The sequence below is a fragment of the Rhamphochromis longiceps genome, linkage group LG5 (genome assembly GCF_057381845.1).
Source record: "Rhamphochromis longiceps isolate RC_006_pf linkage group LG5, R_longiceps_female_GT1.1, whole genome shotgun sequence".
Classification (NCBI taxonomy): domain Eukaryota; kingdom Metazoa; phylum Chordata; class Actinopteri; order Cichliformes; family Cichlidae; genus Rhamphochromis; species Rhamphochromis longiceps.
The window spans coordinates 1,421,643-1,441,303 of record NC_140561.1 but is presented as its reverse complement, the minus strand read 5'-3'; the positions used below and the strand labels follow the sequence as shown (position 1 = coordinate 1,441,303).

General features: G+C 46.4%; 2 protein-coding genes across 4 annotated transcripts; both read left to right on the top strand.

Annotated features, from left to right (window-relative positions):
• The first annotated feature begins 388 nt into the window (after nucleotides 1-388).
• On the top strand, nucleotides 389-15,334 carry zc3h11a (zinc finger CCCH-type containing 11A). 2 transcript variants are annotated; one of them, XM_085405435.1, is made up of 17 exons: nucleotides 389-814; nucleotides 1,668-1,740; nucleotides 4,053-4,177; nucleotides 4,265-4,384; nucleotides 4,763-4,886; nucleotides 7,707-7,871; nucleotides 7,955-8,020; nucleotides 8,124-8,297; nucleotides 8,434-8,493; nucleotides 8,581-8,679; nucleotides 8,767-8,829; nucleotides 8,919-9,431; nucleotides 10,172-10,227; nucleotides 10,310-10,805; nucleotides 11,858-12,018; nucleotides 12,150-12,334; nucleotides 14,236-15,334. In XM_085405435.1, the coding sequence occupies exons 3-17, from the start codon at nucleotides 4,124-4,126 to the stop codon at nucleotides 14,453-14,455; spliced, it is 2,556 nt and encodes an 851-aa protein (XP_085261561.1). In that variant the 5' UTR covers nucleotides 389-814; nucleotides 1,668-1,740; nucleotides 4,053-4,123; the 3' UTR covers nucleotides 14,456-15,334. The 2 variants fall into 2 exon arrangements, with proteins under 2 accessions (XP_085261561.1, XP_085261562.1); XM_085405436.1 differs by having other exon boundaries at nucleotides 405-497.
• Nucleotides 15,335-16,077: 743 nt separating this feature from the next.
• LOC146669020 (uncharacterized) lies at nucleotides 16,078-18,938 on the top strand. Of its 2 annotated transcripts, none has more exons than XM_085405422.1 (2): nucleotides 16,078-16,373; nucleotides 18,063-18,938. In XM_085405422.1, exons 1-2 carry the CDS (start codon nucleotides 16,187-16,189, stop codon nucleotides 18,836-18,838), a joined length of 963 nt encoding a protein of 320 aa, XP_085261548.1. In that variant the 5' UTR covers nucleotides 16,078-16,186; the 3' UTR covers nucleotides 18,839-18,938. The 2 variants fall into 2 exon arrangements, with proteins under 2 accessions (XP_085261548.1, XP_085261547.1); XM_085405421.1 differs by having other exon boundaries at nucleotides 16,078-16,403.
• Nucleotides 18,939-19,661: the final 723 nt, after the last annotated feature.

The following is a 19,661-nucleotide window of genomic DNA, read 5'->3' as shown; positions in this document are numbered from 1 at the left end:
AGAAACAAATTAAGTTTGAGTAAAAATGTATATTTTTTGCACTCTCTGGGCAACTGACTCTGTGACTCATATGACTCAAACACGATTCACTTCGGTGAGTGACTCATTCAAACTCGATTCAGTAAAAATAACCGAATTTACCATCACTAGCACGGACCCTACTGTCCGGTTTTTACTTTTAAATAAATAAAATAAAAAGCACATGTTTGAAATCAGAAAGCGATGTCTCATTTTTCTTTCAGTGTGATTATTAGTTAGCGTTTCTGATGTTGGAGGGAGCTTACGGTAATGCGAATTCTGCACAATGAAATGTAATTTTCGAATGTCCGATCTTTCCTTGCGACTTGAACACAGCACGCAGCCCCCCTCCTCGTATTTGTATTCCACCGTCGCCATTTTGCTTGAGTCAGAGAGCAGTTCTGGTTTTCTTCGAGCGGGTTCGGGTTTTTCTTGCTATATTCTACAAGTTTTCAAATATCTTTTTAAATTTTAAACTGGTAATTGAACACTACATACACTGTTTACATCATATGTATGCAGTTACATTGAAACGTTACAACACGGACGTGAATACCACGGTAATAAACGGCCGTGTGAACGCTTAGCTAACGATAAGGTCGCTAACCGTCCAAGGTTTCGGTAGGCCTCTGTTATGTACACGAGCTAAAAAGTGCTCATCTATTAATCATAATAATTTAAGAGTTCACATTTTTAAACTAGACACTAGTTAGCCAGGTTAGCTATAAAGGCAAGGCATTTTCCGACTGGGAGTCACGTAGTTCATTAGCTTTGAGACACTTTTTGTAATTCAACAGTAAGTATGTGAATGTTTTCTTGGCTGTCTTGGTCTTTAAATTGATCTTTTCCTCGAGTTTGAGATTCGTTATTGTTATCTGAGTGTTTCGGTTTAATTGCTGTTTGTGTCCTAATTAAGATGACGATGATAATTAAGGCCGGTTATCACTGGCAGGCTGAGGCTTGCGTGTGTAGAGTGAAGCCTCCCAAAAACGACACTTGTAGATTTTCCTGCATGAGACACTTGAAGTGTAAAAGTATGTGCGTGTGTCCGAGCGCACTTGTTTCATGTTGCTGTGTGGAGTGTTTGTCCTGTTTGTCTTTCAATAACCACCTTTCAGTTCCCCGGGGAGTGTTTCTGATGTATTTGTAGGTTTAAACCCGTCCTCTTGGCCCTCTTTGGGGATCCCTGGATCCGGATAATTTGCCCCCAGTTGATTGGCAGAAGAATTTTTTTTTCTCCAGCATTTGGTAACCAAGACATGAAAGTCCTGCACGGTTTTCCTCCCAACCTCCAGCATTCAAATGTCACAAAATGTGTAAATGCCAACAAGCCCAAGAAGAAGCTGAGGATTTTCCCGCCAACCACGCCACCTTCCTCAACTTTTTTCCCACATCGCTTAGAGTTTCTTCTATTTTTTCTTGTTCATGCTGTTTATGTCCCCCTACTTATTTATTTCAGTAGCCACCAAATAGTATCAATGATGGTTTACAAGCAATGCCCAAAGGACTTGATTGCATCAGCATCAGTATTGTTTAGCGGTTTGGCAGAGATCAGGATGTCTCAGAAATGGGAAGTCGTAGGAAGACTAATGTCTTTGGGAGACCCACCCCACTTTTCCTCTTATCTCATGGATCAAGTGTTCCTTCAGGATTTCCTTACTACTGTGGAGACTCCGTACCAGCTGTGCACTCAGGAGGCAGACCACTTCTCTACTACCTCAGGTAAATGAGCAGCAGTGCATCTCCCACGAGTACAGGTCAGCTTTACAGATTACTCTCACTGCACTATTGTTGCCTTTTCTACAAATTCGTCAAGTTGTTTAAGTTTTCTTGTTGTTTGACTTGGAATCTAGTTGGTGATGTACATATTCAGAACTTTTACAAACTGGTCAAATATCTTTGACCCTAAGTATCTTTATTTGGGTTTTTAGTGCTGCTAAACTTGGTGGTGGTCCTCGGTGACCTTAGCAGTGCTTAATTTAATTCATTTTTTTTGTACAAAGCGCCAAATCACTACAACAGTCACCTCAAGGCACTTTCTATTGTAAAGTAAAGAATACAATCATATGAGTGCTTTGGCAGAAGTGGGAAGGACAAACGTCCTTTAAACAGGAAGAAACCTCCAGCAGAACCAGGCTGAGGGAGGGGCTGACAACGACCCTCTGTGGAGGTGCTGGGTGCACGTCGGGGGTTGGTGCTTTATAAATGAAACGAACTGAATTAAAAATTGAGTGAAGAAGAAACAGTCATCGTGTCATGGGGAGCACCCAGCAGCACAACTAGGGGAGGATCCAGGGTCACCTGGTCCAGCCCGAACTATTTTGAATTCTGGATTTAACAGGAAGCCAAAACAGGAGAAATCTGCTCTCTCTTTCTAGTCCCTGTCAGGACTCTTGCTGCAGCATTTTGGATCAGCTGAAGGCTTTTCAGGGAGTTTTTAGGACATCCTGATAATAATGAATTACAGTCGTCCAGCCTGGAAGTAATAAATGCATGAACTAGTTTTTCAGCGTCACTCTGAGACAGGATATTTCTAACTTTAGAGATGTTGCACAAATGGAAGAAAGCAGTCTTACATATGTGTTGAATACATACACGGGGACATATTGTGGTTATTGTCGTGCACCAGGAGGATCCCAGGACCCACTGCAGCAGCGTAGGGCACCAGTGGTGGACCTGGAGGTCATGGCAAACCACAAGCCTCAGGCCACCCTCCTCAGTCCGTTTCTGATTGTTTGATCAGAGACCTTCACATCAGCGGCCTGCTGGAGGTCATTTTGTAGCTCTGGCTGTACTCAGACTACTGCTGCAGCTGTCGATTGTTTTAGTAATCGATTATTCAATCGAGTATTCGGATACAATTACAGTGCTGGCTGCGGTGAAGAAATGCCAGCATATCAGTATTCTGAGGTTCGCCCTGCGCTTTGATGCAACGTTTTTGAGCTGCTGAGAACAGGACGGTATGATGGTGTAGAATTAATTGAATAGTAATTGATTGTCCAGCCTAACGACCCTCAGGTCAGAGAGTTTCACTACTATTGATGCAGGACCAGCGCTGCTGTTTGGTCCTCACGGTGTGTGCGCTTCCACATTAAACTATGCCATTGTCATCACTGCTGCTGTTGTGTATCAGTGTGTGGAGCCTTTTCATCCACAGCTGCTCCTGAAACGCTCACACATTGCCTCATACACAGCTCTGTGCTAAACAAAGTATCCAAGTAATGTCTGTTTTTGTTTTGTTTGTTTACAAAAACCAAAGCATTTGTAGACATTTGGGCGACGCAGCATCCCTGTGTGGTTCCTGGTACACACTGACACTGAGTGTTTAAATATTCCCTTGTAGGGCTGTGCGATATGACCAAAGTCTCATATCCCGATATCAGACATCCATCGTCCGGTAACGATATAAATCACAAACATGTAACATTTTCTGTAAAGTCTGTGAATCTCGGGCAGCTCGACCTGCGTGAAGTGTTTCCAGCTGTGCGTCGTGTAGCTGAGTCGAGTGTTTTAACGATGCATGAAACGACACATGTTTAGACACAAGTTGTAACGGCGCCGTTTTCTTTCAAAGTTTGAGTCTGAGCTTTATTTTTAGCACCTGGCGTCTTTTTTACTTCTCATCCATAAACTCTCTGCATCTTTTATGTGATTCAGTTTATTTTGAAAAGTCTCAACAGGATCTTGAGCTTTATTGTGAAAGGTTTATGTGGAACATAAACAAGCGGACACACGATGCTGTTACTGTCGTTGTTGCTAACAACAACACATAAAAACAGGCGCTTGTCGTCCGTAGTGTGGTTGTATTAAATCTAAGACAGAGAGACCTTTAATAAAGCCGCTACAGTGACCATCAGAACATGAAAACAGCTGGAAACAGTTTATTTTGCAACAGCACCAAACAAACGATAGCGTAAATGAAACGATAGATGTCGTTCTATCAAACAGCCCTATTCCCTTGAAAAGCATCCAGAGTGTACCAGAGGTGCTGGCTTGGTTTGAGATGTGATGTCTGGTTTGCTCTGTGTTGTCAGGGAGGTTCCTGTCGGCCCATAAGAGATCCAGCTGCTGGGTTTAGAGGTCGTTCCTGTACTACAGCTTTACTATGACCAGCCATGGAGACGACTGCTACTTCTTTTACTATTCTACCTGCAGCAAAGTAAACAAGCCTGCTACATGCACACATTGGGCTAGAAAGTGTTGGTGACCAGAAAGAAGAGTCCAAGCTTACTGTTTGTCTGTGCAGGGAGACAGTTGTCCGTTCAGACACTGCGAGGCAGCTATGGGCAACGAGACCACCTGCAGCCTCTGGCAGGAAGGACGCTGCTTTCGTGCTGTCTGCAAGTTTCGCCACATGAAAATAACGGTAAGCAAAATGTAAATGGAGGAAAGCTGAAGTCCTCTCCTTCAGGCTTTGCCCAGTCAAGGCTGTGTGTGTCTTGAATGGCCATTAATGAAGAGTAAAAAAAGCCTCCCTGTAAACCAGGATCTCCACTCCTGACTCCTTCTGTCAGATTTGAAGTGCTGTTCAGAAACACGAGGCTGGTTAAAACGGTGGCACGTTCCCTCTCATTCAGATCTTAGCTACATAGTCCAGAGTGGTGTCATTAGGAGGAGCCATTCATGACAAGAGGGAGGCTCTGAGCCTCCTCTGAGAGTGAGGAGCGTTTCTCCTCATGCATGTTGTTTCACGACAGATGGACACCACAGAATGTTTACATGTTAATGTTCTTCATCAAAACAGAAAAATCGAAAGGAGATCTCGTGTTACTGGGAGAAGCAGCCGGCAGGCTGCCAGAAGCCACACTGTGCCTTCTACCATGAAAAGCCTCGCTACATAGAAGGTGTCTTTGTCCAGCCTGATAAAAGTGAGTTCAAACACACACATTTTACATCCACTACAGCAAGATGCTGGCCCAAAGTATTTATCACCATATACATTTGAAAATGTGCCATAACAATATAACTGACACGAGACAAAATGCTTTACAACTCCACAACTTTGTTAGTGCAAAAACCCATCAATGTATTTCCACTTAAACAAGCAGCTGTTTTTTTTTTTAAGTAAAAATATAAACATGTAACAGTGCAAACTCCTCGCTGACAGTTTAACCAAAAAGCATTTCCAGTGGAAACTGGCCGACACATCCTCAGCATAACCATGTATAACATCCACAAACTTAAAGAGAGGTCATACACACACAACACGGTAACATTATGTTGAAGCACAGCACGTATCACTCCGCGAGGCTCCGCCTACGATAGCCATAACGCTCCGACAATCCATCAAGCGGTGCGGCTTCGTAGCTTAGCAAAGTCGCACTGAAACATTTGACAGATTTTCGAGCGCCGTGCACATAAAATCGTTTCGAGGTCAGTAAACACAACCAGAGTTCATACATAAGGCACACGGGATTATAAGGGGCGCTGTCGACTTTCAGAAAAATCAAAGGATGATTTTAAGTGCGCCGTATTTTCCAAACAACACGGTAATAACGACGGCCCGCTAGCATGCGCTACCAAAAATAGTGCTTTGTTGTGTATCTGACAGACGAAAGCTAAACCAGTTCCACACCACTGAAGTTTAGGGCCGCCACAAACGATTATTGTGATAGCCGACTAATCAGATCATCATCCTTTGGACGTACAGGTACAGCTTATTGCACCAGCAGCATCTGCTCTCATATAACTATCATTATCTTACAGCTTTAAGTGTTTAAGGTGCTAACTAAAAATAAAGACAAGATGACAGTTTAACTTTTAATGAAATCTGCAGATTGTTTCAGTGAAGTTTAATAAACTCCTTGCTATCTAAAATATAACAGGACACCGGAGTATATTCTGGAGCATCTCACACTTCTGATGATCAGCTGTCTGCTTGACGTTTATTCAGTGTAAAAACTTTAATCTCAGCCAAACCGATTTACTCAGGAACAAATAAAATACTGAAAAACAATAACAAACAACAACATTGTTAAGTTATCTAAGTGACTTATATATCATGTTTAACCTGAGTAGTGAAAGACGGCGGGGGGTTTGAAAACGATCTGCCGGGAGTCCGGTGTTCTCACGGCGCTAGTGAGCCTCGCCCCCGGCTAGCTATCGAGCTAGTGGGTAACAGACGTCTCCGAAAACGTCGGAGCGCTTTTGAAAATATGTGGTGTCCTGATAAACTGAGCAGATATTTGAGGTGTACACAGCTACATTCTCACCTGAAAATATGTTAAACGTTTATTTTGTGACCCAGAAAGAATAATAAGAGTAACATTAAAACTAACTAGCTGCCGCCATTGTTGACAGCTGAGCAGGGCCGCAGCTGTGTCCCAAACGTCGGCTGCATCCTCCTGAGGCCGCATTTGAAGGCCGATTACGTCACAGCCAGACGACGAGGCTGTCCCAATTCGTCGACTCCTCTGAATGCAGCCGACAAATGCGTCCTTCATTTCCCCGAATTTGAAGGATGGGTCGGGTGTGTCCTTCGTGGCCCACCATATCCCAGAATTCATAGCATGGCCCAGCCAAATTTCAGCTGCCAACAATGGCGGCCGCTACTAAGTTTTAAAATTACTCATACTAATCTTTCTGGGTCACAAAATAAACTTTTAACATATTTTCAGGCGAGAAAGTAGCTGTGTAAACCTCAAATATCTGCTCGGTTTATCAAGATATCGCATATTTGCAAAAGTGCTTCGACGTGTTCGGAGACGTCTGCTACCCACCAGCTCGATAGCGAGCAGGGGGTTCAATGGTCACACAGCCGGCGAGAACAGCGGACTCCCGGCTTCGTCGTTTTCAGACCCCCGCTCTTTCACTACTCAGGTTAAACATGATATAAGTCACTCGGAGAACTTAAAAATGTAATTGTTTGCCTTTTTTCTCTGTTTTATTTGTTCCTGAGTCAATCGTTTGGCTGAGATCAAAGTTATTAGATTATTAGATAAAATAAAACTTTATTAATCCCCCGGGTGGGTTCCTCCTTGGTTTTCACACAGCTGACTAAACGTCAAACAGAAAACTGATTAAACAGTGTGTGAGACAGTCGAGAGTTTACTCCAGTGTCCGGTTAGATTTTAGACAGCAAGGAGCAGACGGCGAGTTTATTAAACTCCTCCGAGACAGCGGCGACGCTAATCTGAAGGCTGGACCGTCACATTTCACAGCCTCGCACTTCCGGCCTTCTCGGTCTTTGAAGGACCCGGCCCACGTAGACCGCGAAGGCCGGGTCCTCAGGAGGATGCAGCCGACGTTTTGGGACACAGCTCACGCTATGAATTCTGGGACACAGCTGCTTCTTCTTCTTCGGGGTTTAACGGCAGCTGGCATCCTTGTACATGCAGTGCTGCCATCTTCTGTTTCAGTCCGTTATTACACTCTTAAATCCTGCTACTTATTCCTGCGTCGTTTGTGATCTTACAAAGCTTCAAACGACGCGTCGACTATTAAATCAGTCGTGATGATTTTGATAGTCGACTACTCGTAGCAGCCCTACTGAAGTTGCAGCGTTTTTACAAACCAGTTCTGGTTCATCCGTTTCACTCAACGATCCGCTTTCGCCCTTCTCATTCTCTGTCGCCGCCATGCTTTTACTGCCATGTGCGTATGAAAACAAAAGCACTGCACATGTGTGTTCTCGTAGCGTGTATGATATGGCCCAGCCCTACTAATGACCATGGCTGTTACCGTCCCAGACGCAAGGAAGGAGGAGGAACAGCACCACGAGGAACAGACTGTCCCGGCAGCCACAGTGAACCCTCAGCTCAGAAGTGTCAAGACTGATACGCAGGAGCCGGTGCCGAGCCCCACCCATCCACCAGTCGTGATTAATCCAGCAGACGATGATGAGGATGAGGACGGTGAGCTGAACCTGACTTTAGAAAACATGTATTTCTGCAATGAAGTTAATGTTTTTTTGATTCTCATCACGGATGTCTTTCAGACCAGTTCTCAGAAGAGGGAGAGGAGGGAAAGGGTGGCCCTTCGCCTAGAAAGCTGCCCAAATCAGGTGCAGCAGCAGAGAGACACAAGCTCACACCTGACATCGTATCTGGGTTTGTGAGTTAAGCATCTTAGCCTCCCACATCTCCTAAAACCTTTTGTCTTCACAGACGATTCCCTGAACTTTGGAGTGAGCACGTTGGAGGAGATCCGGCTAAGGAAAGCCCTTAAGGCCAGCATGAAGAGGGCCGGCTACCCCCTCCAGACTACCGAAACATCCACCAGTGTGGAGAAAGAAAACATCCAGACGTTATTTCGACCAGATGTATTTGACTCACGAGATGGTAAAAAGTGTAACAGCTGTGTTTTCCCAGTCTTCTGTGTAACGTTGGTGGCGCTCCTGTTTGCTGCTGCTGAGGCAGATCTACCTTAAACTTGAACTGTTCTGTGTTTTAACTCTCATCTCTCTGGTGTTTGTAGAGCCTGGGGGAGCCAGAGTTAGTGTGACTAAAAGACTTGGGAGAAAGATTAACAGCACTGGTAAACTTGCTCTCTTGCTGCAGTTGTCAGATACTATTGTGAGTAATAATGTAGAGATTAAAAGCTCATTGCTTGTCCTTGACATAGATCTAAGAAGTGCAGAAGATGTCCCCCTGAAAAGGAGTCTGGCTAAGCGTTTGGGTAGGGTGGTGGATGTGGACCAACCATTTCTGCCCCCTCACAAAGGTCAGTGCTGTAAGAGCTGCAGCTGTGGCCTCTGACTCGTTATGCTGCCATTCACACTGAAGCCTCGCCTGTCTTCTGTTTCTTCAGCTCTCAAACCTGTAAAGGAAAGACTTGGATTGCTTTGTGATCCCGTTGCAGCCAGTCAACCAGGTAAGCAGGCTGATATGAGCTACACTCACATCGATTGTGGAATAATATAAATCACAGCCATGTGCTAGAACGTGTTGTCATGGTTGCAGCTGAGAGCAGTGCGGTGTCACAGAAGGTTCCTGAGCTTATCCACATAAAGACTCTGGAGCAGATCAAACAGGAGAAGGCGGTCAGGTCCCAGCGCGACAACCAGAAAAGCACCAGAGCCACAGAAGCCACCGAGAGCAAAGCCAGCAGTGGAACAAAGCGAGCCATCGCCATGAACGACGCCTCCCTCTGCAATGTCAAAACATTTTCTGAGATTCTTCACGACAAGAAGAAAAGACAAGAGGAGGAGCTGGAACAGAAGCCCCGCCCTGAGGTCAATCACACAGCAGAGCGAGATCAGGGCAAGAGCCAGGAGGAGGCCCACACAGCTGGGCCTGAGGTCGCAAACGCGGGCCGGATTAGAGTAAAGACCCTGGAAGAAATCCGCATGGAGAAGGCAGCAAGGAGTCAGCTCGAGCAGGCAGTGGACGCTGAAAACAGGAAGAGGTCTAACGCTGAGGAGAGCGGTGCCAAGAAGCCCCGCCTGCTGCGCATTAAGAAGCTGGCCCCCCAAAGTAAGGCTGCTTTTTTGCATATTACATCTGTGCTATTACAGGAAGTGCATGCACATCTGTTACACTGTCTTTCTGATGGCCTTTGGTTTTGACTGGTCGGCAACACTTGGGGGGACATTTATATGAACTGTTGGTAAGACTGTGTAACACAGGCCGTGACAAAGGCCATAATTCCCCTGGGTGGGTGAATACATGTTCCATTGTTCATTCCTTCTATTGTGCGCGACTCCTTTGCTGTAAAATGGCTGGAAATGAGGCGAGATTAAGCCGCTCCATAACGGCGTTTTTATGCTTACGCGTGCCCCTGACGCATAGCGCCACATGCTGCAAACGAAGTATCATTTTCTCACACAACACACACGACCGAGCCATCACATCGTGTGCCCAAGCAAACCACACGTTCTCTAAAAGCCGATAGATCTCACAGAGTCCAAAGGGTCTGCAGGTTTCGTCACATCCCCACCAAAGTTCACTGAACCAGCCACAGAAGACCACACACGTGTCCACAACTGATAAACATAACATCATAAATCAGACCTACCTTTGCTGTCGCGCCCATCTGAGACTGCAGCTGGTTTCTTCTTCACAATGCCTGTTTTCAGTTACAGACGTCTGATTGGACGAGGCTCATAGATTGTTTACACAGAGATTGTAGACCATATAGGAAAGTGTTGCTGGATTGTTTTGTTTTCTCCTAACATGGTTTTGAAACACTAACATGAACCTTATGTTGAACTTAGCTAGCAGCATCGCCGCAGAGAAGAAGCCACACAGAAGTGCATCTCCTGAACCCCAGGTACTGTCTGCTTTCTGTTTTTCTTCAGTGTTGGTTTCTTTGTCATCGGGCTGTTGGCAGTGCTAATTTTCTCTCTTTGTAGACCAGTAACAATATCAAGGTGAAGACCTTTGAGGAGATCATGCGGGAGAAACGCCTTCGAAAGCAGGAAATGTTGGAACAAGGCAAAGTGGGAGAACCTGAAACGGAGCCTTCTCACAATCAGAATGCCAGCAGTACCGTCAAAAGGAAGGCTCCTTCATCACCGCGCTCCTCCTCCTCGCCTTCCTCCAAAACTCCATGTGCCGGTTCCACCGAAAGAGTTCCTGCTCACAAGCTGATTACTCTCAGGTCAACGGCTGCACCGCCTGGAAACGGTGTGGCCGCTCCTGAAACAACAGCTGCTGTTGTTACTGTGCAGAGCTCTTCACCACAGCAGGCTGGGACAAAGTCCAGCTCCAGGGTCGCTCCAGACAAGAAGACGCAGGTGTCCTCTGCACTGTCACCACTGGAGCAGCCTCGTGTGACAGGAGCCTCTACTGCCGAGGAAGCGATGGACACGAATCGGGAGTCCCCAGAGCACACTGCAGATACCAAAGGTACTGTATCACTCGTGCTGTCACTCATCTTTCTAAGCCAAGTGCACTCAAAGCACTTGATCTATGCACAGGTGCTTCCTCTCACACATTCACACTCCGGTGGATGCATCAGAGAGCACCATGGGGTGAGCACCATGGGGTGAGCACCATGGGGTGAGCACCATGGGGTGAGCACCATGGGGTGAGCATCTTGCCCAAGGATACTTGGCTTGCAGCCTGGAGCAGGGATCGTTTTAATGGAGAGGGGCAGAATATCAACCAGGAATCCAGAAAAGAAAACGCATTACATAAAAGCTATACATTGGTATGGTGTAGCTAAACTGTACCATAATGGATTAACTCACACCCACAAAGTCCCCCTGAGTACTCCAGGAGAGTAGAGAAGCGCTGTGTAAGAATCAGTCCGTAACGTGTACACCATGCAGAGCAGGCTCGTGGTCACACCAACAGCAAGTCCTCTGTCATCAGTTTGACTCGCGGTGTTTGAAGGAGCAGCTCCGTTCTGTGGAGGTCTGCCAGGGAGCAGTGTGACTCCACTGCATGGAGTGGGCCGTGCATGGTAACATCTTGGACAGCAGCCTGCTTCCCTCTGCCAGAACACCTACGATCAGCCAGTGTTTGGTCCTTTATCTGTGGGAGGAACTGAAACTTCGAGTGGCCGAGCAAGAAAAACCCCTCCTGAGAATTTCTTAAACGCGGTGACCACCTAAAAGAAATGTCTTAGAGTTGTACCTGCCAACAAGGATTAAACACAAATTAGAAGCTGTTCATTTCTTTGTAAGTGAGCAAACATGCAAATTTAGCAGGGGGTCAAAAAGTCCTGTCCCTGCACTGTAAGCTGACCTTAAACGGACCCAACCAGGAGGTGCATGCTTAGTTTGAGCCAAATAGTTTCCCAGTGCTTGTAGTTTGTAGCGACACACTGGGGTTCGCTCTGATAGTTCTTGGAGTGTGAAAAGAAACAAAAGCATGTGACGTCTAACCAGAGTGACCAAACTATGGTGTGAGGCAGGAAAGTCTCTGCAGACTAAAGCATTACTTTGTACTTACAGAGAGACCGAAACTGAATGTGAAACCGTCTGTGATGAAGCCTGCAGTGCTGGTTAAGCCTGGCCAGAGGAGGCGGGGAGCACAACAGTCTGCTGTAGTTGCTGTTAAACCTCTAAACAGCCCCTCTGCACCGAAAGAGGAGCCACGAACCAGTGACAGACATGTAAGGGTGCATGTGTCCAGTGTGATGCACTTCATGTTTAATTTCTATTGTGATAATCCTGTACAGACGAATGCAGATGAAGGAGGAGGGACTAATTACTCGTGTGCTGTGAATTTGTTTTGCCTCGTCAGACTCTCCCATCCACCGGCGTGGATGCTGCATGGAGTCACTTCACCCAGCTGGAGTCTGCCTCCAGCTCTAGCCCAACAGGAGAGGAGCTTCAGACCGTCCCTGTCTTCACACAGAGTCTAGGCCCAGAGAGCAGTCTGCCCATCAGTGGTGCGACCACCAGAGAGTCCTGCACGGTGCCCCAAAGGTAAACGAGAGTCCAGACAGAAAAACAGATCAGCGTTAGTGTGCTGCTGCCCCCAGCTCAGTGCTCATTGGTTCCATTCAGTCTGGCTTTGGGGAAAGAACAATAAAAGTAGCAAGTGACAGCAGAAAATAAGTATTTATGTTCGGTATGCACTTCATTACAAACACAGTCATTACTGTGGTAGAGACCGAACACAGTGCTGGAAACATTCCTCAGAGATGTTGGTCCACACTGATGTGGTGCTTTGCATTGTTGACTGCACATCAAATGTGCTATGTTGGATTGGGATCTAGTAACTATGGACGCCGTTTGACTACAGTACACTTACTATCAGGTTTGGGAAACCAGTCTGAGCTTGTTTGAGCTTTATGGTTGCTGCTGGGACCACCGTCACCTTCACCCTCCACACCTGCTCCAGCTCTTCTCTGAGCCCTTGGTACTTCTCCAGCTTCTCATGTTGCTGTCATTCGCTGCATCCATCCCTACGGCCGTCTTCCTCTGTTTGTCTACCACCACCATGTCCGTCTGTATCTGGAAGTCCCACAGGATCTTAGCTCGGTCATTCTCCGCCCTTGGGGGCGTCTCCCATGTTGACCTCAGGACTTCCAGCTAGGGCTGTTCGATGTAACGATATATATCTGATGACGATATAAAAACATCGTTTCATTTACGCTATCGTTTGTTTGGTGCTGTTGCAAAATAAACTGTTTCCAGCTGTTTTCATGTTCTGATGGTCACTGTAGCGGCTTTATTAAAGGTCTCTCTGTCTTAGATTTAATACAACCACACTACGGACGACAAGCACCTGTTTTTATGTGTTGTTGTTAGCAACAACGACAGTAAAACCATCGTGTCTCCGCTTGTTTATGTTCCACATAAACCTTTCACAATAAAGCTCAAGATCCTGTTGAGACTTTTCAAAATAAACTGAATCACATAAAAGATGCAGAGAGTTTACGGATGAGAAGTAAAAAAGACGCCAGGTGCTAAAAATAAAGCTCAGACTCAAACTTTGAAAGAAAACGGCGCCGTTACAACTTGTGTCTAAACATGTGTCGTTTCATGCATCGTTAAAACACTCGACTCAGCTACACGACGCACAGCTGGAAACACTTCACGCAGGTCGAGCTGCCCGAGATTCACAGACTTTACAGAAAATGTTACATGTTTGTGATTTATATCGTTACCGGACGATGGATGTCTGATATCGGGATATGAGACTTTGGTCATATCGCACAGCCCTACTTCCAGCCCACACTCGGCACAGATGTTCCTGTACACTATGCCGGCCACTTGGTTATGGCGTTCCATGTATGCCCTGCCTGCTAGCGTCTTGCACCCTGCTGTTATGTGCTGGATTGTCTCAGGGGCATCTTTCCACAGCCTGGGGTCTTGCCTGGTGTGGTAGACCTCAGCCTCCATGGATCTGTGCTCAGAGCTTGTTCCTGTGCTGCCTTTCAGCCACTTCCTCTGTCTGCCGGTGGTACATAGCGTGCAGAGTCCTGTCCTTCCATCACTGTTCTTCTCCTCGCTCCTCTTCTTTCTTGGGTTTCTGCTCAGTGAGGTATTCACTAAGCGTGCGGTGTGGTAGCCGTCTCCTGATGTACTCATGGATGTTTGTCTCATCCTGGGTAAAAATGATCCTATTTTTCAGATTGGCTGCTCTCGTACTCAGTGCACCTTCAGTTGTAGTAGGAGCTTGGTACCTAATCTTGGGTTTTTGTCCAGTTGCTGCAAGCTCCATGGCAACCCCGTGAGCCACGGGTGTCACCTGTTGTTTTTGTAGTGGTTCCCTGAGATTTATTTGTGTCTCTGCTTTTGGTGAAGAGGTTCCTCTCTGAGAGCATGTCAGTTTTTCTCTGTTTGCGTGAAATGAAGTAACAAGGCTTTCTGTCGTTCAGCCCAGTACAGAAGACACCCTCTCAGCCCAGATCAAGGAGGCTCAGCACTGCAGCATCCCGGGCTGCCTCCACCTCGAGCGCCGCTGCCTCCACCTCTGCCATGGATGACTTCGAGGAGCTGATCAATGAGTTTACTGACGACCACCTTGATGATGATGTGGACCCCAGTATCGGAGAGGACGACCTGCTGCAAGAGCTTTCTGAAATGATTGACAGCTGAGAGGACGCAGTCAGCAGTCGGCCCTGTGTCTCTCTGGGCGGTGGGACTTAGCTCCATGGTAGATGTTGGGCTATTTAGATGTATTTCGTTCTTAAAATAACTTTTTAACCTATGAGTCCATATGTTGCTCTTTACATTTTCATCATCTTCTCTCAAAGACAGTCTTCTATAATTTGCTCTTCAGGTGAATATTTGATGATGGAGGAATTACTCTGCAGGGCCTCAGTCCTCTTCATCATGTGTGTTTATGATCCCACTCCAACAAAAGCTGTTGTGTTAGAGATGTGCTTACCACGATCCCAGGTTTGTGTGGATGCTGTTCATTTAGAGAGAAGTTGTATCTGTATACTGTGTATGCAACAGAACTATGTGTTTGTTGTTCTGTGAGTGGACGAGCCTGTTCACACATCGTGACAGTGATGGAATAGATCCGTTTGATTTCAGCGAGGACTGTCACAGAACCTACGATGATCACCGTTTAAAGTAATTTATTGGAAAGGCGTGTGTGCAGTCATTCACATGTGATCGAGTCTATCCCGTGACTGTACTCACTTTATATGTTTTATTAATGTGTGTTTCTTTCATCACTTACGTTTAGTAATGGACGTCCTTTTAACCTAGAGCAGGTGGTGTCAGTGTGTAAGAACTCTTTGTTATTTATGAACAGCTCAGGGACTGTTTCACATGTTTCTATGTTCTTTATACAATGAAAAAAAGGGGGAGGGGCTTTGATTTTAGCAGTACTGCCTAGAGATGATTTTTTTTTGTTTGGTCTGTTAGTAGATCAGCTTACTTTGTCTCTGTCCTGACCCTCACACAGGCTGACTATTCAGAGTGACTTGTACATTTATTGTGTAAATAAAAATTATTTTAAATTAATTTGAATTCTTGTTTATTATTTACTTTTCATTTACACACACACACACACGTATGTATATGTATACATACGTACATACGAGTCTGACTTTGACACTTAAAAAAGGCGTCAAAGTCAGACTCTGGTTGATCATTGGCCAGCTTCAGAAGGCAGACCAGAAATTTTAATAAAGATTTTACAAACAACCTACAGAATAAATATGATGGCATTGATAAATTCATATGGATACCAGCATGTTATGGTGTTATTGGCAATGAGGTGGCAGATAGAATTGTAAAGCAGGCTGTTAAGAGAGATCAAGAGGTTTTAAATATCAGTGCTAGCAAAGCTAAAATGAAGAGCATTGTAAAAGAGAAAATGATAGCAAAAGTGGTGGAAGGAGGAGAGGACAGGGAGATGGTTTTATTCTATTCAAAGAGAAACAGGGAGGACCAGGAGAGAGGAGACAATCATATCTCAATTCAGATTTGTAGAAAAAAAGATTAAGCTAGATAGAAAGGATTTATTGCAAAGGAACTCCAGATGTGAAAGTTTTATGGCTTTATTTCAGTTCCTAAGACTAATTTGTATGCAGAGACATGACGATATAGTAGTATTTTTTTGATCATTCATTTTTGATTATTTGGTATGAGCGAATTCTGGTCCACCCTCCAAGCCAGTTGGTGGCGGTAGTGCACCGCATTGTTGTTTGCCAACCGCCAAAAACACGTCGAAGAAGAAGAAGGCGAAGCGGAAGTGACGCCACCAGGCAGCAGGTGGCGTCACACAGCTCGCAGAAGCCGGTGTATCTTAGCTTCCGTCGGAGAGGATGTAAACAGAAGGACACCGAGCCTTGAGAGAAAGCGGTTGAAAACATGACCAAGCTGGAGCTCCTCAACGTGTTTCTGAACGACAGGCTCACGGCGGCGGCCGAAGACATTTTTCGCGCCGTAAAAGACACGGTGGTGGAGTACCAGAGTGAAATCCTGCGCTCCAAGGAGGAGAACGAGCGACTCAAACGGCTCCTGAATGTGGCCGTCCAGCGGCTACTGCTGCAGTCAGGTGAAGAGCATCGGCTCACGGCGCTCACTGGTAAAAACCAGCGCAAGTGTCCCAGCGGTAGCTCCCACATAGAGCTATGTGGGAGCTACCGCTGCTACCCACAGGTGTGCTAGCACAGACACACGAAGTCAGTTTGCTCTTTGGGGTTTGGAAACAACACTGTTGGTAGTTTAACCTGTAAAAATCAGCTAAACCCAGGCTGATGACTACAAACATGACGTCAGAGAGTTTCCTGAGGAGCCAGTTTCAAACAGCCAGACACGTGATCGCTAACCGTCGCTGTTTTCGCTAGTCAGTACCAGACGTACTAGTCGTTTAACCTGGTTGTTAAGATTTTAACTGATGCCCAGTGCCGGTGTCGTAGGGAGGGTAGGTATCCCCGACAGAACTGGTTTCCCCTGCGTCGGGAGCGCGCACTGGGTAGGGAGAGCGGGTCCAGTTGACTCCGCCTCCTTTCTAACCACCTTGACGTGGAAACAGTGACGTTTGACTTTAGTGAAAGATGAGTGTCGGTACAGTAGCGACCAGTGTGTGGACGGGATTATTTCAACAAACCGAGGACGTTGTGTGTAACGAGACCATAGTCACGTCTGTGTGAACTCGACTCACGTCAATTAATAATACTGCGTTCACAATTTTTACTCTGGTTGTTGCAGATCGCAAAAGGTTTGTGTGCTGGAAACCAAAACACCCACGTTCAGTTTGTCCCTGTGAAACACGTTTCTGTAGATAGACCTCCAGACACCAGGGAGACACACTCTAACTGCACAATCTGTGTGTGTCCAGTCAACATGTGTAGGGTGTATCTGTTAGACACCCTTACACTGACCCTTACACTGACCCTTACACTGACCCTTACACTGACCCCAACTGTATATCAGTCGAAAGAAATTTCTGTTTATAGCAGCATCCATCACCTCAGAGTGTAAGAGTGTGTGTCTTTGCACTACGCTATATTATTCATCAGCATTAATCCCAGTACTGTGCTTTGCTGTGATAAATGACTTGAGGCTGTGAAACACTCAGGGTCACACATCCATTAGTTTATTAGAGCCAGCTCGGCTTGGATAGCTTCCCCCCTTTAAAACAAGACAGTGTTTATATTTACTTATTAAAGTTCAATAAGGGCAGATCACTTGGAAGAACTGAACATGATTCACTGAGATAGAGAAATGAATGATTAGACTCTGATCACGATCATGGCAGATAGGATGTAGGACAGGATGCAGTGGTAGTGAAGATGAAGAATGAGGCTGACGAGGAGGGTTGTCTGAATGGCAGAGAGCACAGATTTAAAGCATGCAAAGCGGAGGCTGATTGGCTCAAAGAATGCGGGCGAGAAGATGATTGGACTAGAGCAAGAGTATCGAGCGTGGGTAGTGATGCAAAGAACAGGAGAAGCAGAGCGAAGCAGGTAGATGAGTGTTTCCAGGTGCTCCTCAGTGATGCCGAAGGTGACACATTTGGTGTGATGATCTGAAACGTGACGCGTGTTTAAAGAAAATGAGGAAGGAGGCAAATACAGCATTAAAGTGCTTTTACTTACAGTCAGTGTTCAACGTGTTTCCAGCTTCAGCCATCTTCACATGTGCAGATTTGTGCGTCCACTACAGCACCACTGTGAATCGTAGTGTTCACTGACCGTGCATAAATCCACCCAGCATGACTGTGATGTCTGTCACCTTTCAGAACCCCACTCTCAGGCCCAGGAAGACGGTCAGCTCTGTGCGTCTGAGTGTGGAAGGAGTGCAGGGCTGCTGTCACACGTCAAAGATGAACAAAGAAACGCTCAAAGTCACTGCTCGCACCAGGTAAGCAACTCTGAGGAAGGAAACTGCAGGAGCGTTGAGCCGCTGAGGTTAAATGCTCCACCTGCCCAAACCGCCTCGCTGCCTCCGCTTACATCCCCAGAGGTGAAGACGGAGACGGACGGGGAGGACAGCAGGAAGCAGCAGTGCTGTAACAGCCTGCCAGCGGCCGCTAACGCAGCTCAGAGTGATTCTCGTGCCACCGCTGCAAAGACACACAGGACTGTGAGAAATGAGCAGCAGGTGAAGGGGCTGCTGCGCTCAAACGGAAAGCAAAGTGCTCACATACTGCAGATTAAAAATGTAAAGTCTCTGAAGGCGTCGTCATCGCGGCCCCATCATCCGAGCCAGAGCATCCAGAGGTGGCACAGCTGCAATGAGTGCGGGAAGGGCTTCAACTTTGCCTGCCAGCTGGAGGTCCACATGCGCTGGCACACCAAAGAGAAGCCATACAGCTGTGCGGTGTGCCGGAAGAGCTTCACCACCGTGAGCATGTTGAAGAGGCACCACCGCATCCACACCGGAGAGAAGCCTTTCCGCTGCCACGTCTGCGGGAAATGCTTCAACCAGTCAGCTCATCTTAACACCCACTTCAGGCTTCACACCAGAGAGAGGGCCGGCTGGAGCCGAGCGCCACACTGCAAGTTGTCCCAGTAGGAACCCGCTTCATGTGTAAACACCAAGAACTGTTTCTTCTAGTGGTGTACAGTGGTGGTGTGTGCTTGTGTCTTGTTGTGCAATAAACATGACAACTGCAGATGCGGTGACGTGTGCTGGTGTTAATGAGTGTAGTTGTAGCTACGCAGACAGGCGAGGCTGGACATTAAAGATGGGAGAGTAAACCATGTCTCCTTTGTCTTCTCTTTCAATGCTGCACTTTTGTATCTTTGTATTATTGTGAGAATTAGCCGTGCTGTTTCTAAGGCCACAGACCGTTCCTGAACATGGTTCATAATGCTTTGTTTCCTTCTCTGCACTGTCTGTGGAAGGCTCAGTGTGGCAATCTGAGAACATGACATCCTACTCAGTCCACGAGGGCCGGTGTCCCTGCAGGCTTTGTGTCCTCCAACCAACACAGCTGATTTAAATGGCTACAGTAGCTCCTCAACGGCTGTGTCCCAATTCAGGGTCTGCACGCTTGAAGTACGCGCACTACGTACGGTGCGTACTAGGAAGTACGAGAAGTGCGGAAGTGAGAGGCTTGTGAAATGGGACGGTCTAGCCTCCGTCGCGCTGTTCAGGTTGCCTAGCAACCTTAATACTAACCGTGAGAAATGTTATATTCAGCTTTGTTTGACAGAAATGAAGGAGAAAAATGTTTTGTTGTTCATTCATTTTTGTCATGACATCACTTTGATTAGTTGAGTATGGTGCAGTGGACACATGTGTGACTGCTGTGATTAAAGCATCTTTCTTTCAGCTTAACGAGTGAACCGTCAGCTCGTTCAAACACACGTTAAAGTGCGTTTGGCTCGACACC